The 23,941-nt window shown below is 41.6% G+C and overlaps 4 protein-coding genes and 1 non-coding gene across 8 annotated transcripts in view; 3 read left to right on the forward strand and 2 right to left on the reverse strand.

Moving 5' to 3' along the window:
- Positions 1-6,561, reverse strand: part of pla2g7 (phospholipase A2, group VII (platelet-activating factor acetylhydrolase, plasma)) — a 7,283-nt gene extending 722 nt beyond the window's left edge. The window contains exons 1-10 of one of the 2 annotated variants that reach the window (XM_071478654.1): positions 6,016-6,561; positions 5,461-5,588; positions 4,876-5,026; positions 4,324-4,417; positions 4,161-4,229; positions 2,528-2,687; positions 2,059-2,172; positions 678-769; positions 331-501; positions 98-246 (exon numbers count right to left, since the gene is read on the reverse strand). In XM_071478654.1, the coding sequence (XP_071334755.1) occupies positions 98-246; positions 331-501; positions 678-769; positions 2,059-2,172; positions 2,528-2,687; positions 4,161-4,229; positions 4,324-4,417; positions 4,876-5,026; positions 5,461-5,588; positions 6,016-6,079 (1,192 nt within the window). In that variant the 5' untranslated portion in view covers positions 6,080-6,561. The remainder of the gene's footprint in view (positions 1-97; positions 247-330; positions 502-677; positions 770-2,058; positions 2,173-2,527; positions 2,688-4,160; positions 4,230-4,323; positions 4,418-4,875; positions 5,027-5,460; positions 5,589-6,015) is intronic. The other variant, XM_071478655.1, reaches the window with a different exon arrangement.
- Positions 6,098-18,200, forward strand: ints9 (integrator complex subunit 9). Of its 3 annotated transcripts, none has more exons than XM_071478652.1 (17): positions 6,098-6,236; positions 7,295-7,422; positions 7,552-7,612; positions 7,703-7,765; positions 8,183-8,322; positions 8,459-8,545; positions 8,833-8,953; positions 9,375-9,509; positions 10,154-10,265; positions 10,484-10,664; positions 11,362-11,422; positions 12,390-12,561; positions 12,659-12,783; positions 14,579-14,746; positions 15,022-15,120; positions 15,215-15,352; positions 16,309-18,200. In XM_071478652.1, exons 2-17 carry the CDS (start codon positions 7,358-7,360, stop codon positions 16,483-16,485), a joined length of 1,905 nt encoding a protein of 634 aa, XP_071334753.1. In that variant the 5' UTR covers positions 6,098-6,236; positions 7,295-7,357; the 3' UTR covers positions 16,486-18,200. The 3 variants fall into 3 exon arrangements, with proteins under 3 accessions (XP_071334753.1, XP_071334750.1, XP_071334751.1); XM_071478649.1 differs by lacking the exon at positions 6,098-6,236 and adding an exon at positions 6,717-6,875; XM_071478650.1 differs by lacking the exon at positions 6,098-6,236 and adding an exon at positions 6,717-6,875 and having other exon boundaries at positions 7,703-7,760; positions 8,178-8,322.
- glrx5 (glutaredoxin 5 homolog (S. cerevisiae)) lies at positions 17,987-22,105 on the reverse strand. Its single transcript, XM_071478657.1, has 2 exons — positions 21,678-22,105; positions 17,987-20,206 (listed from the first exon to the last, which is right to left on the reverse strand). Exons 1-2 carry the CDS (start codon positions 21,973-21,975, stop codon positions 20,034-20,036), a joined length of 471 nt encoding a protein of 156 aa, XP_071334758.1. The 5' UTR covers positions 21,976-22,105; the 3' UTR covers positions 17,987-20,033.
- A 50-nt stretch (positions 22,106-22,155) lies between these two features.
- prkrip1 (PRKR interacting protein 1) lies at positions 22,156-23,404 on the forward strand. The gene has a single exon (XM_071478656.1). The coding sequence runs from the start codon at positions 22,414-22,416 to the stop codon at positions 22,996-22,998; it is 585 nt and encodes a 194-aa protein (XP_071334757.1). The 5' UTR covers positions 22,156-22,413; the 3' UTR covers positions 22,999-23,404.
- Positions 23,405-23,523: 119 nt separating this feature from the next.
- On the forward strand, positions 23,524-23,800 carry LOC139622242 (small Cajal body-specific RNA 13). The gene has a single exon (XR_011691175.1). It is a non-coding gene; the product is annotated as a small Cajal body-specific RNA 13 (non-coding RNA).
- The last annotated feature ends 141 nt before the right edge of the window (positions 23,801-23,941 follow it).

Consider the following 23,941-nt stretch of genomic DNA (forward strand, 5'->3'; position numbering starts at 1 on the left):
GATGATTTTTAGTGTTATTCAGAATTTCAGCCAGCAAATGACTTGACCTGATGGTAGAAAGACTCTGCAAAGATTATGAGCTTGTTATTTTTCTTACCGAGATGGCGCTGCAGAAAGGCTAGTGTTGCTTTGTTGGAGAGGTCTATGGCGATCTCTGGGTTGAGCTCTCCCTTCAGCTTCATCAGTTTTCCGATCCAGTTGCCCGTCAGGAAGGTGAAGTCTGGGAAACTCTGGTGGACTGTACCTCTGAAAGAAACATCGCATCACCATGAAGTCAGAGAAGAGAGTCACAGCTCCGTCTGCAAGCAGCTTCATCCCTGCCCAGTGTACCTGATGGTGATCATTTTCCTCTGTATGACGGCCGAGTCCAGCTTCCTCATGCGGCTGATGTTCCCCGCCCACTGGAACTTCTCTGAGTTGATGAAGAAGATCGGCTGCTTCACTCGAGGAAAGATCTCGTCATCTAAAGGAAACATCCAGGCGTCCAGCGCTATGCCACACCTGAAAAAAAATCACATCACTTCAATGTCCAGATGTAGGGCTGGGTATTGTTTAACAATCCTTTTCTAGTGTCATTTTATACAAGATTTGGTACTGAAATGAAAACAGTATGTTTCTCTTTGCGTGCACGACATGATTATGGAGGAGACTTGGATGTACTTTGCAAATCCACATACTTGAATTTAACCTCTTTGCACAGAGCTTCAATGACCGTTGCTCCCCCAAACGAATGTCCCATCACTGCTACCCTGCACAGATCCATGGAATTCTGTCAGCCAGGAGAGCAGAGGAGCGAGGGATTAGCACAACGGAAATATTTCCTCTGAGCTGTTACCTCGTCAGCTTCAGGGTCCGCCATCCAATCACAGCTGTAATGACTGTGGTCATCTGTATTTTCCTTGTCAACAAATCACAGGAACAGATGAAAAACCAACTATTCCTTTAATAAGTACTGTGTGTATCCATCATCTGACATTTACTCCCACTGAGTGCTACAGTGCTCAGCTGTTGTAGCAGGAACTGAGAGATGGACTTGTACATTGTTTGTTTTGGTCTTTTCATATTTGTTGAATTAAAAAAATTAAAATATAAAATACTGACTGACTTCTTTACAATTCATCCAGAACAAAGAGGCCTTCACCTCCAGGCCACATCTCACTGTAATAATATGATCAAGAAGCATCACCATGTCTTACTCAACTACTATTATTGTGTATAAATGAAACTTGAATAGAAACAAAATTACAACTCCAACTGCCCTGGTGTCTTCTACATAAGGTCACAGTGAAAGGACCAATGTGGTACATGACCTCGACTGTGTTGTCATGTCTTCTCAGTGACAACTGTTCAAAGTGAAGACAGTCTAATATTCATCAAGGCTTTTTTACCGATGTCACTTTGCAATGAAGATGTTTATAAGAAAACTTAAACAAGTCTATATATGTGAAAATGGATCCAAAGATGTGGTGTGTGCTCAAAGTGCCTAAAAATGTGCTTCAGATATTTCCACCCTTGCTTTTGAAGTTGTACAGTCTTTATTGTACTGATATTTGGTTACTGCGATGGAAACTGCTTTTTGTTACTTTTCTTCTTTCAAATTTCTCATGAATGGAAAGTTTTCTAAAGCCAAGATTTTGTCATCTTTGGGATTTACCCTGAGCTGACATTATAAACCTTTTATAGTTTTCCTGTTTCCTTATGTCTTTTTCAGTTTCTTTTGTCTCCATGAATTTATTGGTCACTTGGCAAAAGGGCTGTAACATATAAAAGCAATATCTTTAACAAAGAATCTTGTTCTATGGACTAATCAAAAACACCACCCTGTACACCAGTTCTTTTAATAGTTCTACCAATTCTGTTTGCTCCAAGTAACTTCATTTTTTTGGTTCTTAGACATTTGCTGCAGACTTGTTGCGCCTGCTGACTTTCTCCTGCTCATGTCACGAATTTCTGTTGCTAAAACATACATTTCTACATTTCCATGGTTTTGTCTTTTGTCTGTTACTAAATACTGTATCCTGCTGCCTAATAAAAACTCAAAGTTGATGAAAACGTTACCTCCAGCGACGCCCAGTCAAACTGTGTTTGCAAAACATTTTGCACTTGAATCCCTGAGTTGATTTTAGTGAGTAAATCCAGAGCCAGGATGCATTCATCTGCTCTCTGTTTCACCTGGGACAAGAAAGAGTCACACGCGTGAGGAGAGAAGGAAAACGTACACACCGGATGTTGCTTCTCACTCACAGTAAAGTTTTTCAAACTGTAAAGACAGCTGCTTTGATGGCAACATGAAAGCAGAAAAAGTTGAAATGAGAGACAGATTAGGTTAAAGATTAAAAGTAAACTGAACAAATAAGGATGTGGTTTGATTCGAACATGAGTGTCAGGCTTAGTTTGTGTAAAGTTTGCATGTTGTGTAATCCAGCTACTGTCAATTCTAAACCAACAATGTGTGAAAGAGGAAAACCTCCACTTTTACACACTGACTCTAGTAAGTCACTGGATTCATCTTTTAAACTCTTGTTACCTGTTTATTTCTGAGGGGGAATTCACTCTCTCCGTGCTGCAGAGCCCTGTAGTACATCCACTCCTTCACCAGGTTACTTTGGGCTGAGGCCGACGTTTTAGCCACATTCTCTGACTCCGTCTTCTCGCGGAAATAAAACGTTGCTGAGGCTGACTGGTCTCTGCATTAAACAGGAAGAGACAATTCAGCAAGATTATTATGACTCAAAGGCAAAGAACAAAAAAAAAAAAGAAGCAAAAATAATAATGTTTGGATTTTTTTAAATAATTATTTGGGTCTGGTTGGAAGTTTCTTTATGCACAAAATTCAACCAAAAGTTAAAACAAAAGCAACAATAAGTCGATTTAATCGATTAGATGATTTAAATCAAAATATATGATCATTTCATTGTTTTAAAATTCTCTGGTTCCAGCTTCTGAAATGTCAGAATTTGCTGTTTGTCTTTGTCATATTTTATAATAAACGGTATATCATAAAGTTTTGGACTGTTAATGGATCAAAACAAACAAACTGAAAACATTACATCAGGCTGTGGCAACTTTTTAAACATGTCGATAAAACAAAGTGATTAAACAAAAAATAATCGATGAAAATAATAATTAGCTGCAGCCCTCATCTAACAAAAGGATGCTGATATGTGCTCTGTACATTAGTTATCACTGTTCCTAGTTCACCATCTCTCACACAAACTAATGCACACAAGCTCAGAGTGCAGTTTAGTCGCTAACTTTGTTTTGTCCTTCTTCTGACTTGCTGCCAAAGCGAATGACCTTTTGCTGAAGCTCATAATAAACAAGGCGGCAAAAAGAGCTTTTTCCTTTACGACTGTTTGTTTGTGGTCAGAGATTTAACACGCTAATCTGGCGCTGTGACAAAAGCGGCACCGTCTGGGCTGACCTGTGGTCATCACTGCAGATGTGGAACAAAGTGTGTCTCATGCTATAAACCAGGTCACATGCTTTTTTTCTGTGGCTTTAGCCTTTAACCAGCAGCTAAAATTCAGTGACATGTTGCCTCAACCAACAGTGACACACTAACTGAGGCCATTATGTTCATCTCCATATGGTCCCCTTGTCTCTATACTGAAAAGAAATGTGATGACCTGGTTTGTACCATTGTCTGAGCACCCTTTCCACTCCTACTCACACAGATAAACAGACAGCCGCTTGCAGACGAGACTGCCCTCTGTTATTGTTTGCTTGGCTAACATTCAACTAGAATTTCCTCCAATTGACACACGGCCTTAGTCTTAGTTTGTAATGTACATACTGTCAGCCTACAGTATGAATATAGTTCAAATACCTCAACATGTGACAACAGAGCATTACATCTGTTTGAATAACTGCTGTGCAGCTGTCCTCCAGTCCTGATTTATGTACTATAAGAAGCTTATTTTATTTTTTAATGAAAGAAGTCCTGACAGACTCACTGCACCTCACTGCACTTGACTGTCATTGAGCACGAATTCGAAATGAGTTTGCACTTAATTTATGGTCTTATATCTGTGTTTTAATTTGTGGTTTGTATTTATGTCTTGCTGCAAAACCAATTCCCCTCAGGGGACAAATAAAGTCTTAACATAAAGATAACACATCAATTTAAAAGCGTATTTAATTAAATCTTGTTTAGTTACCTGTGTTCCACAGAGGCCACAATGAAACCCTGAGAGGCCAGTTCTGCACATATAGCAGAATACAGAGTCCTGAGAAACACAGAGGACATGTGAGTTACACATTTCACAGCAGGCTACAGGTGAGCAGAGCTTCCATCTTACTACAGCAGGATCAAAAACACACCTAAAGGCTCCCAGGCCATGGGAGAAGATAACTACTGGACATTTTCCACTTGATTTGAATGGAGCATCCCAGAAGGCTGGAATCTTAAAGGACCCTGGAATAAACAAAGGATAAAAAAACGTAAGCTTTCTACAGCACAACACCAGCGTTTATAAACACTGCAGAACTGTAAATATGCTAAATATAATTTTTACCGTAACTGTTTTACTGTCAAAGTAAAATAGTTGCTGCTTGGTAAAGCAGTTAAAAAGGCAGACTGATTCCCTTGGTTACTGCACGACACTAACGACTTTTACAAAAATAAAAATTACATGACAAAACAAGTTTCTAAGCTGATTCTGACCCGGGACAGAAATGAACAGAAACCAATATTTTCCAAAACTGCAGTATGATTGGAAACATTCTGAGCTGGACTAAAGAGTATATTATATTTGTTATAAACGAACTAAAACATTCAAAAGTACAGTCCTGAAAAGACCAGTTTAAATAACACACATTTGTATGAAACACATTTCAAAGTGTTCTACATTTTACTAATTGAAGTCAAATTACCAAAGAGGTAGTCGAAAATCCTTTCACTGAGAGTCCTGTTGATTTTCATGAAGTCTGCCAGTCCGTTAAAATACTCCCTGCACGGGACCCAGTCTGGTTTTTCTGCTTTTTCTGTCTCCTGACAAGGATAGTAGAGCCGGAAGAAACTGCCCTGTTGGCAAGGCAGAAAAGCAGGTTCAAACAAACGTGCCAAATATCATCTTGTTCACAGGGTGTGTGTGAAAGCCTTTTTTGTGTACAGATACAAGTTCTTCGTCATGCTGAATAAACCAGTACAGGAGTGACCACTGAATGTCATAGAGGAATTGATTTTCAGTATCTCATGCTGCAGACTGGACAGCTGTTACAGCAGCTACCATAGCTGCAGAGACTTTACTAAGGACATACCCAGATGTGCCGTCTTTGTCCATGTTCATGCAACATGAGATAACCTTGCTCCGTCCGCCAAATAAACGTGTCCTGCTTTTACATGTCATAATCTGCAGGTAGTCACATCTCATTTCTGATTGGTCCCTTGTTTGTCACAATATCGATGAACAGATGGAAGACAGAAACAGATGGGAGCCCAACAAACAGATCAAATACCTGTACGGTGTGGTCCATCATGAAGTCAGTGCATCCCACAGCACTGGGGCCCTTCGCTGGAGGGATCCCAAGGTTGTTACTGCAGGCGCTCCCCATGGTGAGGAAACTGAGTGTGTAGCTCCTCTGCTCTGTGGGATGAAGAGAGGCATATGAGGAAGCAGTTACATGACCTGAGAAAAATGACAGTCATGATAGAGACAGCATGACTTGACATAAAGAGATACAGACATGACTCGCTGATTTCAAGCAGTGAACTATAGATGTTTCAATAAATGATTAAGGATATTCTGTTGTGTCTTCTTCCATGTGTGAAATTACTTGGATAGTTTCTAACAACATATGATCGATGCTATCTTCAGTCATTACAGTTTATATGACGGTTTAATTAATTGTCATCAGCTGTTCCTAACTTTACCAGATGTGGCTCTGTGCGTGACTAGGTCCATAGCTTCAAACTACCATACGTGACCTTACAGCTGTTTTCCACTAACTCAGGCTATTGAGGACATCCTTGTGTTTGCGCTGCCGGTTGAAATATAACATTTAAACCCCTACCTGTCCTTCCCCACTCGTAAATCCTCTTGACTAATAGCTGTGCGAATCCTCCATGAGAAAACATCGACCGCAGTAGTTATAAAGCGAGCTGACTGGGCGCCTCCTCGTTAGCTGTTAGCCACAAAACACTGTTATAACTATTTAACAAAGACAAGGCCTACCGGAGACACAGAAGTGCGCTGACTGCCAGTGTTACTACATCAGTTTCGCAATGTTTCCACGTAAGTGACTTGACTGTGTGGAGATAATTGTTGCTCCGGGGAGTGGTTCAGAGGTCGCTCAGCTCCTAGCTTAGAGGCTAAACCAGAGTCGCGTAGGGAAACCGCTCGGTTGCTGCACCGTCCCGCTGCAGTCGCCTTGACCCGAGCTGCCTGAAAACTCCCCCCACTTTAAACTAAACACACCTTCATATAACTTATATACCATGAAGGCAGGGCACCAGGCTCATATTGAAGTCGCAATCACACTACATGCATCTCTATGCCAGGTCTCCAAAGGTCCTCGTAGCACTAGGGCAACTTGTCTATATACGGCTCTGGTCAGAGCCGGTGACCGCCCTGCAGGCTGTGGACATGTGCATTTGTTTACGACAGTGATCGGTGCTTTAATCGATATTTTGCTCCCTGGTTTGTGATGCAAAATGCTCCTTTCGGGGCAGTTACGATGAAGCAAACAGGTCCCGTTTTTTCCCAGTAGTGCATTTGAGCCGCCTGCACGTTTCAGGAGCGAAGCTGCGCTCCCGCCCTGTAGGGGGCAGCAGAGGGAGCGTCAGGAAAACACAGTGTGGAGGAGGCGGTGCTGGGAGAGCTGGCTATCTTAAACACATTTATCAGCCGTTATTTGTATTAAAAATGAAATTGGTGAGTAAACAACGCAACAGTAAAGAGCACGATTAGTTAACAAGTAGCCAGACCAACGCTAGGTGACAATAAAAGCCTGTTAGCTAATCCTTCCAGGCACTTTCTTCTAGCTAGCTCTGTTAGCTTGGCAGCTAATAGCCTCCTGTTCATTAACTGGGGAGAGCAAGGCAGCTAACAGCAAGCATACACCGTGAAGCCATGTAGATAATCCTTAGCGAAAGAAAGTGACTCAGTCAATTCGTCAATCTTATGAAAATGAAGTGATCAGTTGTCTTTGCTATAATGAGACTACAGGCATATGCTCAGACTGGCAGCATCTCTCCGCTGTACCTACTATGATGTCGTGTTTATCCTGCTTCTCCCGTGTCTCTACTGTTCTGTTGGCACAGTCATAACAAGTGTGTTTCTGATGGTTGCAGTACTGTCTGTCTGGTCATCCTACATTGCCTTGCAATGTCCTTAAGTTCAAATCCACCACCATCATGCTGGACTGTGGACTGGACACCACCTCTGTCCTCAACTTCTTGCCTCTTCCTCTAGTGCACAGGTGAGTCACTGGCATTAGCAGTGGGGTCTTTATTCATTTATTTTAAATATGTTTATTGAGTCATTTATGGATGATGAACTTTCCATCCGTTCTGAATCAATCTGGATATTTATGTTTTGTCCTTTTCAGCCCAAGACTCTCCAAGCTACCTGGCTGGGTCTCAAAGGATGGAACAGTGAATTTGGAGAAGGTATGAGAAGATATGTTTCATGTGTTTGATTCATGATGAGATTTTTCCAGGATGATGGCCTACAAAAGTAAACAAACAATTTCTGTCCAGGAGCTGAAGGAGTGTGCAGGAAGGGTGTTTGTGGACTCACAACCTGAGTTCTGTCTCCCTGAGGTAGGAAACCCAGCCACCACACTTACTGTGTATTTAACTAAAATGTATTTCTTCTAGCTCAAGCTATCACTCAACCACTCAAATGTGACAAATTACTGATTTTACTGTAGGAAGTTATAGTAATACTGAGCCAAAGGATTAACCTGACAGAAGATAGTTTTAAGTTGTGTTTATCAGACAGTTTGACTTTTGTCAGCATTTGGCCACTGGCTTGTGTTGATTTTCTCAGTAAGGCTATGATCAATGACATAATTCCCTATGATAATAATGACTATAATAAGCTAAGTGTGATTGCTATAATTATTTTTCACTTCAACGAGCTGCAATGAAGATATGAATTCTATGAAATTCTATACTTGACATAGTAATACATATTTAGTCTAAATCACTTAACTTTCTCATTTATATCAACCACAGAGAGAACTGTTGGATCTGTCTACCATCGACGTCATCCTGATCTCCAACTACCACTGTATGATGGCTCTGCCCTACATCACTGAACACACAGGCTTCACAGGGACAGTGTACGCCACAGAACCCACCCTGCAGATTGGCAGGTGAGGATGCATGTCCACACTTGTGTTTGGTTGTGAGTTTGAAGAGTGATGCATGTAAACATTTGAATTATTGTTAATATTGTATCTGGGCTTTCAGATATTTAAGAAATACTGTTTCTTGCTGTTCTTCACTCAGACTTTTGATGGAGGAGTTGGTGAACTTCATGGAGAGAGTTCCCAAAGCCCAGTCTGCCACCTGCTGGAAAAATAAGGAAATACAAAGGTAGGTGTGTAAATGGGGAACTTAGAAAAAGAAGAGATGCGTACAGTTGTTCGGTTTGTGCTTTGGAAAATATTTTTACTTTATATAATACAAAGTTTGGCATTAAAAACAATATAATCTTCTTTACTGGTAACTTCTCTGTGTTCTCACTGTTTAACTTTTGTTGCTTTGGTTTTAATTTATACATTTTCATCATGCTGTTTCATTTTACTCTCATGTACCTTTCAGCAGTTGCATTTAACTAAATACTATATAATACAAATAAATGAACCCTGGCATTGTATTAGGATGCTCCCAGGCCCGCTGAAGGATGCAGTGGACGTGTGGACGTGGAAGCGAAGTTACAGTATGCAGGAGGTGAACTCTGCCCTCAGCAAAGTGCAACTTGTGGGTTATTCACAGAAAGTGGTAAGAAGTTATTTTGTCCTCCACACTCTGTACAGGCACACACTAATATTAATACAAACAAGGTTTCTATTAATGTCGCCCATCAGGTGTACAACAGTATCTGTTGTTATCTACATACAATGGTGCAGAATAACTTGTAGTGTTGGTGTTATTGGCTTCCACTCAATAAAAAAACAAGGTCACAATATGTACAGCACATTTATATAGATGTATTTACATAGAAAACGCACATTACCTAACATCAGTCTGGATAAGCGTCTCAGTTCAAGTGAATGTAAATGTAGTTCTTGGTGTGGTTCTTATTTTTAACTTCTTATTTTTACGTAACATACGTTTATGCAACAAAAACGTCAGTATCCATCCTCTCTCTGTTCCTCTGTATTTTTCTGTTCTCATAGAGATAACGTCTTTTTACCTCCAGGAGTTGTTTGGAGCTGTACAGATCTCCCCTTTAAGTTCTGGCTACTCATTGGGCAGCTCTAACTGGATCATCCAGTCTCATCATGAGAAAGTTTCCTACGTGTCAGGATCATCGCTCCTCACCACTCACCCACAGGTCTGTCAATGGGTCGAATGCTAGATGAACCTACACATGAGTTTCACTGAAAACCTGTAGTGATCAAGAATGAGATACTAATGTTTGACAGAAGATTCAAATAGATCCAATCAGATGTCTTGTGTATATGAAAAGCATTTAAACAATCATTTTAGCCTTTGATCTCTGGAAAGAAAATCAAACCCTCCTCACGTATTTCAGTTTTTAATTAACAGTTTTTTGTCAGTAAACATTTGATGAACTCACTCTGAGCTCATGTTTCTCTCACTCTTCAGATAATTTCTGAGAAAGTTTAAAGCACAGACATCACAAACAAATGGAAAACATGTGCAGTAGATTCCTGTTTCAGTCATTTAGATTTAAATTTGGCTGTGTCTGAAATCACTCTCATTCACTCAGTCACTTCTACAACAGTAACTTTTGCATCTATAAGATGCTTTGTACGACTTTCAGCAGAAAGCAGTGAATGTGCTTTGGATGTCGTGCTATGTAGATAATACATTTAAAATAGAAGAAATTAGAAATGTCCAAGAGAAAGTAAAGGATAAGACCAGTCGGGTTTGGAAGGAGATAGTTTAGTTCACAAAGCTTCTCCCTCACATGACTGGTCATAATTTAAAGCCTCTCTTCTTCTCTTCTCTCAGCCGATGGACCAAAGCTCCCTGAAGAACAGTGACGTTCTGATCCTGACAGGCCTCACACAGATGCCCACCGCCAACCCAGACGGCATGCTGGGAGAATTCTGCAGTAACCTGGGTAGGTTCAAATGTACTGGACAGTTCAGTTAAATAAAGATACAATTCATATTGTTAAATATCTGTAATAGAAGGTAAATATTTTCCTGCAGGTAAGTATAAATAAACAATACTTTCTAATTAAAGTATTCATATATCCATCTAACACTGTTTAATTGATTGAAGAATGTCATTGTGTGTAGTTCAACCTTCTTATTTATCATTTGTTTTTATCTGTAGCCATGACGATTCGTGCAGGAGGCAATGTGCTGGTGCCGTGCTACTCCTCGGGGGTGATTTACGACCTGCTGGAGTGTCTGTATCAGTTCATAGAGAGCGCCAGCCTGGGGACCACACCCTTCTACTTCATCTCGCCTGTGGCCAACAGCTCGCTGGAGTTCTCACAGATATTTGCTGAGTGGTGAGCAGCTGGTTATCAAACTACTTATTATAATCTGCCAAATATGATGATGATGATGAGACAAAGTCAAACATCAGTTAAACAGTTTGTCTGTGATGTTTTTTCATTTTCTTGCAAAACGTGGGTGAAATATCGCTTAGTAAAAGTGTTGTGGGTACGGCATTATGCAGAATAGCTATTTACTCTGATTACAGTGTTTCACATCATTTGTTTTCCCCAAAATACACCAAACTGTCACATAATGAATTTATTAATTGTATCGTACGCTTTGAAGAAACAAACCATCAGTTCCTGTAAGTCAGTGATTTTGTTTCTAGAGTTGCTCGTGCTTCTGTTAAGACTGTTGCTCTCAAGGGCTTCCAGTTCTTCACTGTTCAGTCAAAACAACGACAGAAAAGTGTTGCTGATGAGCTCAGACATCTTATGTCTTATGTTGACTGCTGCAAAACTGATTCACATTCAGCTTTTCTGCCAATGTGGTGCATTGCAGCATATTGTTGTTTCTGAGAAACAGCTCAATTTTGATATGATCTTATACTTTACAGTCAAAAACTCTTTACACTCACGCTGATTAGATTTTTTTCCCTTTTCGGAAGCCGTTGTGGATCAGGATCACCTGATGGAGCATCTGATTTTCTCCACCTCTGATGTTTTGATTTGTATTCTGATCTATGTATTTTTTTTTTAATCATTTCAGGCTTTGTCACAACAAGCAGTCAAAGGTGTATCTCCCAGAGCCTCCGTTCCCTCATGCAGAGGTGAGTCCTGCTGTTTTCTCTCCTATCTGTGAAGAACAGTGCTGCATGGGGACGCCTCAGTGGCCAACCTGGTAGAGTGCATACCATGTAAGCTCAGTCCTATACTGCAGCGGCCAAGGTTTGAATCCAGCCCGGGCCCTTTGGTGCATCCACTCTCTGTCCCTCTCTCCTGTCTATCTCTCTCTGTCCCTGTTAAATAAAAAGGAACAGTGCTGCATATCAGAGAAAATGGATTTTTGGAAATCCTGACTGTCAGCTACTAAAGGAGCAATGACCCTGCGAGCTGCAGTAAAAACTCAAGGGAGGTTTCTCGAATCATAGGCAGTTATCTGACATCAGAACATCATTACAATGTTCACTGTACACGCTACACACAGAGAGACGCTACATTTTCTCTCTACATCGTGTCAAAATTAGTCGCAACATCAGTTGCCACCAACAGCCTTGTGTAAGCAGAAGGTACATTTTCATTTACATTTTAATGAGTGTTTACAGGGCGACATTATTTTACATTACTAAACTATTTGAACCAGTCAAGTACTATGTTGAAACAGGACTTTGTTATCAGAAAGGTCATTTGATTAAATACATGTATTTAACCAGGAGCCACTTAAAATACAATTGGCCTAAAACAAACTGTCCATATTCTGTGGACAAAAGTCACTTTCTGCTGGACACTGTTGATGAGCAGAGAAGCAGAAGATCCTGTAGTGATTTAGTAGAGGCCAACAAAGTGAAGTTGTCTGCACACCTGCTACTTTGGGAGTAAGGGAGCGATCCCCAATATGATTGTGAATGCATAACTCAGGCAGGACTCAAGACTCTTCTCTGCACACGTGGCCTTAAGATGTTTACAACTTTGCTGCTGGCTTGATAAACAGTAGTTAGATGAGCCTCGTGTATTTCATGTTGAAGAAACAGTGATGTTGGCTCCTGTCTTACGTTTCCTGTGTTGTTGATGTTTCAGCTGATTCAGACCAACAAGCTGAAGCACTACCCCAGTATCCACGGAGACTTCAGCAGCGAGTTCCGTCAGCCATGTGTGGTTTTCACCGGTCATCCCTCTCTGCGCTTCGGGGACGTGGTCCACTTCATGGAGCTGTGGGGCAAATCCAGCCTCAACACCATCATCTTTACTGGTAACTACAGCTGCCTGACAAACACCACTGTGTCATCAACGAGACACAAATGAGACAACATCATCCTCAACGTGATGCTTTTCTTTCTGGTCACCAGAGCCTGACTTCTCCTACCTTGATGCCCTGGCTCCGTACCAGCCGCTGGCCATGAAGTGTGTTTACTGTCCCATTGACACACGGCTCAACTTCCACCAAGTGTCAAAGCTGCTGAAGGAAGTCCAGGTATCTTATCACCTAACTGTAAAGTTACTGTCCCGTTCATGAATATAGTAAATATACTGTTAGCACTTTTTCTTTAATGAGTACAGAGTATGAATGAGTAAGAGAAATAAGCAGACAAGTACAGGTTTCATCTATGTACAAGCAACACACACTGAAACAGTAAATGGGTTAAGGCGACATGAAATGACTTTTAATGGAGTTTATAGAGGGATTCTTCTTTTAAGAAAGAGTTATGTAGATAATAATGAGTAGAAAATAATGGTGCTTGTCTTGCTGAGGAACAGCTGCTCTCATGGGTTGTTTTTACACGCAACACTGGTAAGACGAGAATTGAGTAACAAGCAAATAATGACTGAGTCAGAAGCAGCCCTGTGGGTGAAACAACAGGACGGAAACAATTTCCAAGCTAACAGCAGCGACACAAACAGAACGACATTAGACCAGCATTAAGGGCAGAGCACGAGGGAATACACAACAGCACTGATGTGCTGCAGTGGCAAATGGACAGATTCAATTAATGTGGGAGTCCGAGTGAATGCAAGATCAGCTCAGTATCATTCTTCTACAGAGCATTTACAAAAACCTTCATTACTTAGACAGTGTTACTCGTTTTCTTTTTCACACAGCCTGAACAAGATGAAATCCTCCAGATTATCAGTTTAAAGAAGGGGTGTTGAACTGTGTATAATTTTATTTATAATAATAAAATTATACAGTTCAAGGAAAATAACAGGTATAATAAGTAATAACCACAGAACAAACTGCTTTTGAAAAATTGAAATGAAGTGTGGCTTGACTTTGCATCTTTCTTCTTTCTGGTTAACTCCAACAGTCTCAACCAGTTTTATAACAAACAATCTCAACACCTGAACAACTTAAACACCTCTTTTTCTTTCTCTCCCTCTTCCATCTCACTTTCCCCACTTATCTCTGCAATGTCATCCCTGCTCTGTGTGTGTATCTCATTGCCTGTCTCAAGTCACAATGACTAGCTGAGTTGAGTTATGTGACCGGTGCCAGTAAAGGCTAGTAAAGCTGGTTAAAATCTGGTCTGGATAAGACGGCATCTGGGTCCAGATCTGAACCACGGTCCATCTGTTAGTGACATCAAGATTCAAAATCTAGGCAGTGTGATCAGTTCTTGAACAAATCAATTAGTGAAACTTAACTATTCTAGTGATACTAGATACTAGATTCTTGTGACAGGTTTCCATGTATATAGTTAGGTGTGGTGTGAAGAGCAGGATGAGAGGAAGACCTCGTAACAAACACTGTACCATGATGACGTATAATCAACACTCACTGCAGCAGCAGCTGTGTGAGCACTGACACTGTGGACAACCTCATTATTTGTGTACATTTAACACAGTCTAACAGCATTTAGTTGTAATAATTAATTCTATAAAAATCTGACGTGCAGAAACAGTGAACACATTCTAGTGAACAACGGCAAAAACGACTCCTGGTGCATGCTGGGAGGTTTTCCTACACTCCTACCTCATATAACTTCCATCATAGAAGAGCTTATGTCTGTTTCAACTCACTGCCTTTGCAAGATAACTTCATTCAAGATTAACAAATCACTTCATCCTAAATAACCTGGATTATCTAAACCACATTAGAACTTCGGTAAAAACAGGCTCAGTTTAAAACTGGAACAACAAGTTTGAGCCTGGAAGTAAACGCTCCAAAGTTAGTGAGTGGACCTGTTACGCTTTGTCTTAAAATGTCGGCCTTGAAAGGCTCTTTCAACAGGAGCTGATCACTCTGTGTCCTCTGTGTTTCCCCCCTGCAGCCCCTCCATGTGGTGTGTCCCGAGCAGTACACCCAGCCTCCACTCACCCAGTCCCACCGCTCTGACCTGATGCTGGAGCTGCAGCCGCCCCCTATGCCCTACAGACGCTGCTCTGTCCTCAACCTGCCCTTCAGACGCCGCTACGAACGCGTCTACATAATGCCCGAGGTGCGTCACATCACAGCAGTAGCTCTATGAATGTATTCTTCTTCAACTCAATGGAGTCAGGTGTCGGTGTTAAATAAAAGATAAAACCCGCTCCTTCAGACACAGATGGTGAGTGCATATTGAAAATTCTCTGGTGTGTTCGCAGGAAACAGCGACATGGCGGATGAAAAGCTGTCAGAATTAAAGATTGAAATTCATTATGGAAATATTCAAACTCCTGCCAGGGAGCAGGTGGCCAATTTTCATGTCTGAAAGTCTGATTCTCCTTTTCCTAGCTGGCCAACTCCCTGGTGCCCTCTGAGATTAAACCTGGCGTCTCCGTGGCAACCGTGTCAGCAGTGCTTCACTCCAAGGATAACAAGCACACACTACAGGTGAGTCTGCACCACTAAATATCTACTTGAATGATTCACGTCGGGTAATCTCTCCCCAGTCAACTGACACTTTTCTTTCATGTTGCGTTTCCAGTCGGCGCCCAAACCCCCTCCAGTGCCCCCCAGCAAGAAGAGAAAGAGAGTGATGGAGGAGCCCCCTGTGGTGCTGGCCCCCAAACCCCTGCTGAGTGGAGCTGTGCCCCTGGAATCTTTCCTGACCACGTTACAAAAGGTGTGACATCTCCGGACGTCAGTGGGATCCACAAGATGATTTTTCTACTACATTTTCGTTTTAAGATGTTTTTTTTAAAACAAAAACAATCTCTGTCCAGATGACTGTTTTATCTCCATATCAGAAAGAATCTCCTTCCACACTAACACACCTGAAAACACATACATACACGACCATTCACATAAACAGGAAGCAGATTGTCTACTCTCAGTTCATTAGTTGCAGTAAATACTACGAAGAAAGAACAGTTGTAGCGCTAATATCAGGAATTTAACAGCACAACAGCTGCTGGCAAAGACAATAAGTCAGTAACAGTTGTATATTGTTATCCTTGTTACTTTCAGCACTGGTAGTCGAGGCTGATAAGACCCAATCAGGGAGCAACCATGGGTGTTTATGTCATCATTTCCAAAGGACTCAAGACTACAATGTAACCCCTTGAGTTTTCAAAATAAAACGAGGCGCCTCCAAAAGTCTGTTTTAGTAGAGTGGATGGCAGGTGCAAATGTGGTAAAAGAGATTACTTTTAAAAATAAAAAGGTTTAGTAAAGTTAACAGTTATTACTTTTTGTTATTTGCCGTCTTGTCATTGGCTGAAATATTCAGTAGCTTTAGTTTTCCCGTTGGTGCCTTGAACCATATCCCATCTGATAGTAGTCTCCTAATGGTACATTACTGGGATTAGTACTTCCACAGCAGCGGGCAGGGATTCTACCACAGCAGATTTAAAGAAAAAAAAAAAAACTAAAAGCCTTTTTTTTTTTTTTTTTTTTTTTTTTTTTTTTTTTTGAATGTAATGAAATGATGATTAATTTAAATTTAGACAGGCAGTTTAAAGTTTTGTTCAATCTCAGTTCATGTTCAGACACCTGTGTGGTAATCCCTCTCCCTAAATGACAAGACTCAAACACATCATGTATGAAAAGTTAACTGTGTGTTTATCTCCTCATTGGCAGCATGGAATAACAGAGGTGAAAGTGGAGGAGACGGCAGACGGACACATCCTGCACCTCCTGGCAGAGGACACACTGATCCAGCTGGAGGAGGACGGGACGCACATCGTCTGTGACAACAACGAGCCGCTGCGCACCACGCTGAGAGACCTGGTGCTCCGCTTCCTGCAGAAACTCTGACCTGAATCCTCCTCATAACCTTCTCTTGGTTTGTTTTTAACGCTGTTCCTGCTTTACAGCACTGTGGACAGCGACAGAAACAACGTGAGAGAGGATGGGACTGTGAACTCAGCTGTCCCCTGACACAGCAGTTTCATTGTAAAGTCCAGTTATATTTTGTAAAATAGTATTTTGTATTAAAAGATTTTCCAGAAAATGCTAAACATCATCTCAGTGAGTCTGTCATCACTACACTACACCGTCATCTCGTAAGGAAACTAAAATCTTGCAAAATGTTCAAATGAAAATGCAGAAATCATCAGTTATGAGCTTTTCAAAAAGAGGAAGTAAGAAGAAATACAACAGAACCATCTACTGTAAGTTCCTCTGGGTTAGTTCTATTAAATGTCACTTGTATTTCCCATAATACAAATTTTTAGAAGTGTCTAAAATGGCATTTGCAGTTTCTAGATTAGAAGTTAAATACTGATCTCATGTCAGTTTGTCATCATGAGCTTGTAAATTTCCGGATGTAATAGCTGTACTTTTAATTGGCTACAAAATAATTCCAGCTTTATCTGATTTTTCTTTCTCAGTTTGTACTTTTCAAGATGGACCTGCTCCATCCTGTGCACCTGAATACACTGTGAGTGTTACCTGTGCTTTTCCTGCTATGACAGGTCAAAATATCTGCGGTGGAGGAGGCCGTCAACCTGCTTGTGGATGGAGGTTTTGGGGCAGCTTGGTATATGGTGTGATCAGCAATGAGCCCTATGCAAACTGTTTGGAGATGAGAAATTAGAATTACACCTTAGATTAGTATCTGAAAACAGCAGATCTGTTTGTCCAGATGTGCTGTGAGTCTGTCATGCATTTTTATACCCTCACCATCCACAGAAAGTTAATGAGGAAATACATTGTACTCGTGATTAATAGTAGTTAAGAGAGTCCACAGTTTGATTCCGGACTAGTTGAACTCTTTGCTGCATGTTATTCCTCTGCTCTCTGTCACCATGTTTCCTGTCTGATTAAGGCATAAAAAGGCAAAAAAATAAAATAAAATCGTTATTCTGATTCCATCTTTCAAATACAAAGGTTAGCTTGTCTTGTATGATAATTAAGTGATTTTCTTTCTGGACAGTTCAGACATAAATAGCCATCTAAATTCATGTACATACTGTATGTAATCAGCATAGCAACCAAAACCATAAGACACACTGCACTTAGCACCTTTATCTGGATAATTACATGTAGTAAAAAAAAAAAACCCTAAATGCTTGTTTGCCTGAGGTGCTTGGCCTCTGTTCACTGAGATGATTTAACTCATCAGCTGATGGCGCGCAGTCACTGTGCCAATTGATCAGCTTTAAAAAAAAAAAAAAGCACAGTAACTGTGCCTTTACAGAACACATTTTTTTTCTGTTTTGACCTGAAACTAAATGTGTGTGGGGATTTCACTGCCTTCATGTCACCACACATATTAGAGGTAATGATCATAAAACAAAAAACAAGAACAGGTTGCTTGTTATTTGTGTCTCAAAATATTTAATGGTACAGGGTTTACATGCAGCTAAAATACATTTAATAATATGCCTTTAATGTACAATATCTTACAGTGTACTACATGACCATTGCTGTGATAATACAACTGTGTGTAGCAGGACGTACATCTACTGTAGGATTGGTAATGATCAGGCGTTCATAGGCTCAGTGACAAAACTAAAAAAAAAACACAACTTTTCCTTCAGTGACGGATACCAGACTTGAACATATTAAACACATTTTAAATATAACTGCTCCTGTTTGTGCAGATGTGCTGTGAGTCAGTCAGTCATCTTCAGGAAAAACAGAAAAGGTATCATGGTATATTATTTGTTGCGTTTCAGCAGCTGTAGACATTAAAAACACAGGGGACACATTTTGTATGTGGTTCCTGGCAGGAAGAACGAACAGGGGACGACACTGTTGGCTCCGACAAAGCTATTTTGACAGCATGTGTGTAACGAGGTCAGTGAGGTTTAGTTACCGCCACTACAAAAGAGAATTCATGTGGTGTACTGAGATAGCATTTACATTAAAACATCTTTATATTATTGTGAACCCACATCAGCTTTATTGATCCCTAACATGTGAACATACTGAAATGACAGTGTCGTCCCCTCTTTGTTCTTCCCTGCAGTTTACTCCCTTCAGGCAGTGCACTCGGGAGGTTTCTGGTGTGACCTTTAAGTTGCGTTTAAAGATCTCTACTTAGTCTTGTTGCACCCTGAGGGTAATGAATGAATGAATTTGGCATTCGGTCTCAAACTGACTGTGGCTTGAGAAAATGGGTGGATAATAGAGGTAGCAGGGATCGTAAAGGGCAGGTTAACAGCATTCTTGTGTAAACCAATTAAAGCACGGGTAGGTAATGTGACACCTCCATTCGGCAGTACAAGTCCAGACCTGATGTCTGTGGGGCTGCAGTTGGACGTTCATAGCTGTAGTTATCCCAAAAAGCCTGTGATTCCAAAAACTAAGTTGATATGGATTTTCAATAATTTGGTTTTTACAACATCTTTTAGTATAAACTTTAGAATTTTGTGAATGAAGATGAGACACAAACTAGGGGGCAAAAATCAAAGCTTTCCCTCCCTGTGTGAGGTGAAAATGAAACATTAAAGCTGCTGCTATCATCATTTTTATAATAACAATGGATCACACGACTATGTGTAACGTGAAATGGGCTGCTAATTAATTATGAAGCCACGGAGAGTTATTCCCCACAGCTCTATGGAGCTTTATAATGTCTGTGAGCTCATTATTTTGGTTTTCTGGCCTTCGACTGACCTGTTTGGTTCACTCTCACCGCTCTCATTTCAACAAAATTTGCCCTGCATCAAACACCAGACCCAACAAAGTTAGCAACTAGCTTGTGAGCATAGCGGAGCATAGGGCAGCTAAAGGGCCAGATGTTTTTCTCTGGATCTAGTAGAGACCACATCAGAGCTAGACAAAAGAGTGAATATTGGACTTACATTCATCAGGTGGCCAGGAACAGAACTGTAAATGAATGCTAATGTTGCTAATATGTTTACCGCATCATCTTAAAAAGTGATAATATGTAACTGTTTTGTTTGCAATTTGATTCTGCTGCCCCCAGGTGACCAAAAACATTGTTATTGCAGCTTTAGAGAGAAGGTGAGAAATATGGTACAGATTTACTGTGGGTAAAACCTATTTTGAATCCCTGTGATGACATCGTCTACTCTTTTCTTCTTCCGAGATGAAATCCCTCCCCTGTCAGGTACATAGTTTGTGCAAATTTGGAGTATAAGCGGTCAGCAGGAGCTCTGTATCACACTAAACTGTTTATGGATATGGAACATGATAAAGCGTAAATGTTTCTGACTCAAGATACAGTGCTACCACAACGAGTGCTTACGCTTGACACTTTAATCTGCACTCTGAGTCAGTTTTGCCCTTGACTGCCTAGAGAGTTGATTCATATGCGATCAACCGAACGGGGGATTCAACCTGATGAATGTGTCCTCTGTCTTGTCAGCTGTTTTGAAGTTTCTACTCGTCCTCTACTTGGATTCTTTCTCAGCGTCCAGCAGTGCAGAAGCGATGCCCAGCTTCTTCAGCTCCTCCACCAGATCTCCGTTCTGGTGCATCTGGAGCAGGATGTCGCAGCCTCCCACAAACTCGCCATTGAAGTACACCTGAGGGATCGTGGGCCAGTTGGAGAAGTCCTTGACTCCTGTGGAAGACAGATGGCGTTATAAACAGTAAACAAAAACAAATATATCAGGTGTGAGGCCAAAGGATAAGCTGGAGGGGCTCTTAGCTGGAGCACATGATGCCTTCTGGTTTCACCCCTCGGCAGTAGTTTGGTCGTAGTTTGTACGTTATATAGGGAAGAACTGAGTAGTTGGCATGGGCACTGTGAGCCACCATAACAAACACAAACCACAGCAATGGCAAAACCAAAGAAACAGACCCAACAAAGATGTCACTGCAACAAACTGTATTTATAAAGCTCAGCATTATACTGGATATTTGGTATCCTGTGTTAGCATATACTGATCTGCTGTCTTTTGATTGATATTAGAAACAGCGTAAGTATTATGGCAGAGGATTGTGTGTGATGGATGGTGGCGACTGAGTGTGCTGCCTTTTAAGAGCTTGTACAGTAGGATGACCTGTTTTAACATTTGCAGAGCTGGTTGAAAACTAAAACTTTTACTACAAGTACTACAATGGTGTTTAAAGGAGTACTCCACCGATTTCACACATGAAGATCAGTTTGTCACATGTACGACTTTGCCTTGTACCACTGGAGTTCCCCTCTGGTGATACATTTGTGAAATGCTTTTAAATGTTTTATACCACTTACTGACAGCATGGACAGCACTTGACCTATAAACTTAGACATTTTACATTCACTGTCGGGTAGTTCTTGGCTTTTGGCACTCTTACACATAACATCCTGTTTATTTGACCCCATGGACCCAAGCCTGTGGAATAAACAGGACACAATGAGAATTTAACTGATCTGATATTGTATCACTTGATCTATGCAGCCCTTTCAGAAACACTGCGAGCATCATGGGACACTGTTTATGGCTTGTATTGAGGCCTTTATGTGCTGCTCTTTCTCATGAAAGCAGCATACTCTGCCCCAATTTAACCCCAGATCTACTACACTATTCACTGTGAGCCAGTCTGTCCCTCTCACCTTACTGCATGTCAACACTTGGCATTACATCAGCCTCAATTGACAAAATCCCATTAAAGGTCAGTGCTGACGTAACTAGAAGAAAACATTTCCTTATTCCTCAATATATCTACTGCCATCCTTTCAAACAAACGACACCGCAGCCATGACAAAGTACAACAGGTTTTGTTGGAAAAGCCAAGAGGCTGGTGTAAAAGCTGGTGTAAGGTCTGAGATGAAGCACCACACCCTGCGGTCCTGCTGCAGAGCGCTGATAAAACACGCAACACTGGGAAACCTCAAAAACGAGCTTGTGATGGCGGCTGACAGAAAGCTGATAGGTAGGGTTGGTTTAAATGAGCCAGCACTGGGCTAAACAGACACAAACACGGGTTAAAGCAAATACAAGCAAACTGTCTCCACTTTTCTGTTATGAAGACCTTAAAGAAGTTAAACTGAGCGGTGACAAACTTGTTGCTGCCATGTCATGGAGGGTTTACCGGAGTTTACTGACCTTGTCTGAGGTCCTGATCCTCCAACACGTTGTACGCTGCGTAGTCGTCCACCCCATGCATCCGGAGGATCTGAACCACGGCGTTACTGAAGCCGCACATGGGCTGTGCCGGCGTCCCCTTCATGAACACCACCACTTTGTCCTTCTTCACCATCTCACCAAGGTCTTTCTGGAGGTCCGCCGCGGCGCACAGGAGCCGGGCCGGGGCCGACCACACTCGTCCGTCGGCTTGTCTGGGCAGACAGACCGCTGCCCCAGGCCGCAGACACCGAGCAGTAGTTCTGAGTAAGCTGTTCATTATATTTGGTTAGTTATATATTTATATGAAGAGGAGAAATGTCATCAAAACTGACCAACTTGCTTGTCTACAAGCCGGAGTAAAACCCGTCAGTCAACACACTTTATGCGCATTCGCAAGAAGGGGCGGGACCTGATCGCTGATTGGACATCAGCGCCCAAACAAGTTCTAATCTGGTTTGCAGTTGGTAAAGCCGCGCGTCAATTACACCAGTTACGAAAGGAATTATTTTCAAAAAGTCGATTTAATAAAAAATAAATTAATATATCAACAGTCAGAATCACACAGTGAACCACCTTTGTATTTTCTTTTGGAAAAAGCCAATACCAGAAAAAAATATTCAATCAATTATTTCCCGGTTACAGCAGCGCTCAAGAACTTCCGTGGCGATGTGAGCAACCCGGAACTAGCAGGAAGAACACGGCGACGGTTTGAAAGATGGCGGCGCACACGCAGAAAAATAACAAACCGGGGAAACCTGGGGGAAAAGAGGCTCAGCCTCTGATAATCGCCAAAACCCCGGCGGAGGAACAGCGTCTGAAGTTGGAGAGGTTGATGCGGAACCCTGAGAAGCCTGCTCCAATCCCGGACCGACCGAAGGAATGGAACCCGCGGGCTCCGCCGGAGTTCGTCCGGGATGTGATGGGCTCCAGCGCCGGTGCAGGCAGCGGGGAGTTCCATGTTTACAGGCACCTCCGGCGAAGAGAGTACCAGAGGCAGGACTTTCTGGACAAGATGGCTGAGATACAAAACAAAGACCTGGATTATCTGGATAAGGTGGAACAAAACAAACAGGCTGCCGAGGAGAGAACCGCTAAGCGGAGGAAGAAGCGGGAAAAGCTGAAGAAGAAAAAGCTGATGGCAAAGAAGGCAAAACTAGATACCAAAAAGAAGAAAGAAGACGACGCCGACAAGAGCTCGGACTCCAGTGAAGAAAAGGAGGAGGAGAAGGAGGAGGAGGAGGAGGAAAGAGAGGCTGAGGATGATGCAGAGGCTCCAAGCTTCATCATGGGGAAGAAATGACTGGCCTTCAGTGAGGGGAGAAACATGGCGAAGGCATGGGGGAGATGGACACAGCTTCAAAAAGCAAAACATTCAGAACCTGTTGAAGAGCCCTGTTCAAAAGGAAGCAATGTGGCCCACTGCAAAGACAGAACAACAGTTTTACCATCGGACTTGGTGGCCTGCCTACTTTAAACTGCCTTCAGTGTATGATTTTAAGCAGTGAATAGTGGTCATTGTCCTTTTGTGAAAGAAGACATTTGGAGACACTTGTGATTCCTAATTATTATGCTTTTTATAAACACTGTTTGTGGATCTCATGCTTCAGCTATCAGTCTAGGGGTTTCTTTGGTTTGCTAGAATAAGATTATTCAATATTTTTATGTAGTATTGTAAATGTTTTAATAAAATGAGTCTCTACATGATATCTAAATGTTCTCCGTATACACTGAGGGATTTGACAGGGCTGACAAATACAATAATATTAGAAATGCAAGTGAGTATACAGTGTGTGTGCATCACCGTTATATATTTTGATGTTGCCAGTCTTTGCAGCCTTGTGACGTTGCCCCTTGCAGGGACTGTTGCCTGTGGGTTCAACAAGGCTGCAGAAAGCAACTCAAAGAATGAAAAGGCGTGACTTCTGGAGGCTCAGGAGCTTCACGTGCGATGTTCCTTGGACAGACTCCTGCTTTCCACGGTGGTTATGGCCTCGTTCTGTAGCCATCACCTTTCTTGAGGCAGGTAGAGTAAAACCTGGCAGCCAGATATTGTTTGAAGCAGGGGAAGCTCTTCCTGTCAGACACTGTCAGCTGTCACAGTCAGATGTCTGAGTTTGTTTTTCCCTCAACTCACTACAGCTTTGATTCAATCAGACCCAGAAGACCATGTTTTCACCACAGTGTCCTCATTGTTAATTTCAGGTTTAGAAGTTTCCGTTTAGGCCTGGTGACTAAATGCATTA

This window comes from Trachinotus anak, unplaced genomic scaffold, assembly GCF_046630095.1.
Source record: "Trachinotus anak isolate AG129_WGS33_773 ecotype Australia unplaced genomic scaffold, CSIRO_AGI_Tana_v1 ptg000005l, whole genome shotgun sequence".
NCBI classification, from domain to species: Eukaryota; Metazoa; Chordata; class Actinopteri; order Carangiformes; family Carangidae; genus Trachinotus; species Trachinotus anak.

What these genes read in the sequence shown, in the direction of transcription:
- ints9 (XM_071478649.1), top strand. An exon ending in AAAAATAAGGAAATACAAAG is followed by an intron (nt 8,546 to 8,832) that starts GTAGGTGTGTAA and finishes GCATTGTATTAG; the next exon opens with GATGCTCCCAGGCCCGCTGA. An exon ending in ATAACAAGCACACACTACAG is followed by an intron (nt 15,121 to 15,214) that starts GTGAGTCTGCAC and finishes TTGCGTTTCCAG; the next exon opens with TCGGCGCCCAAACCCCCTCC.
- glrx5 (XM_071478657.1), bottom strand. Translation starts at nt 21,975, where the DNA reads ATGAACAGCTTACTCAGAACTACTGCTCGGTGTCTGCGGCCTGGGGCA. An exon ending in GGATCAGGACCTCAGACAAG is followed by an intron (nt 20,207 to 21,677) that starts GTCAGTAAACTC and finishes TGTCTTCCACAG; the next exon opens with GAGTCAAGGACTTCTCCAAC.
- prkrip1 (XM_071478656.1), top strand. Translation starts at nt 22,414, where the DNA reads ATGGCGGCGCACACGCAGAAAAATAACAAACCGGGGAAACCTGGGGGA.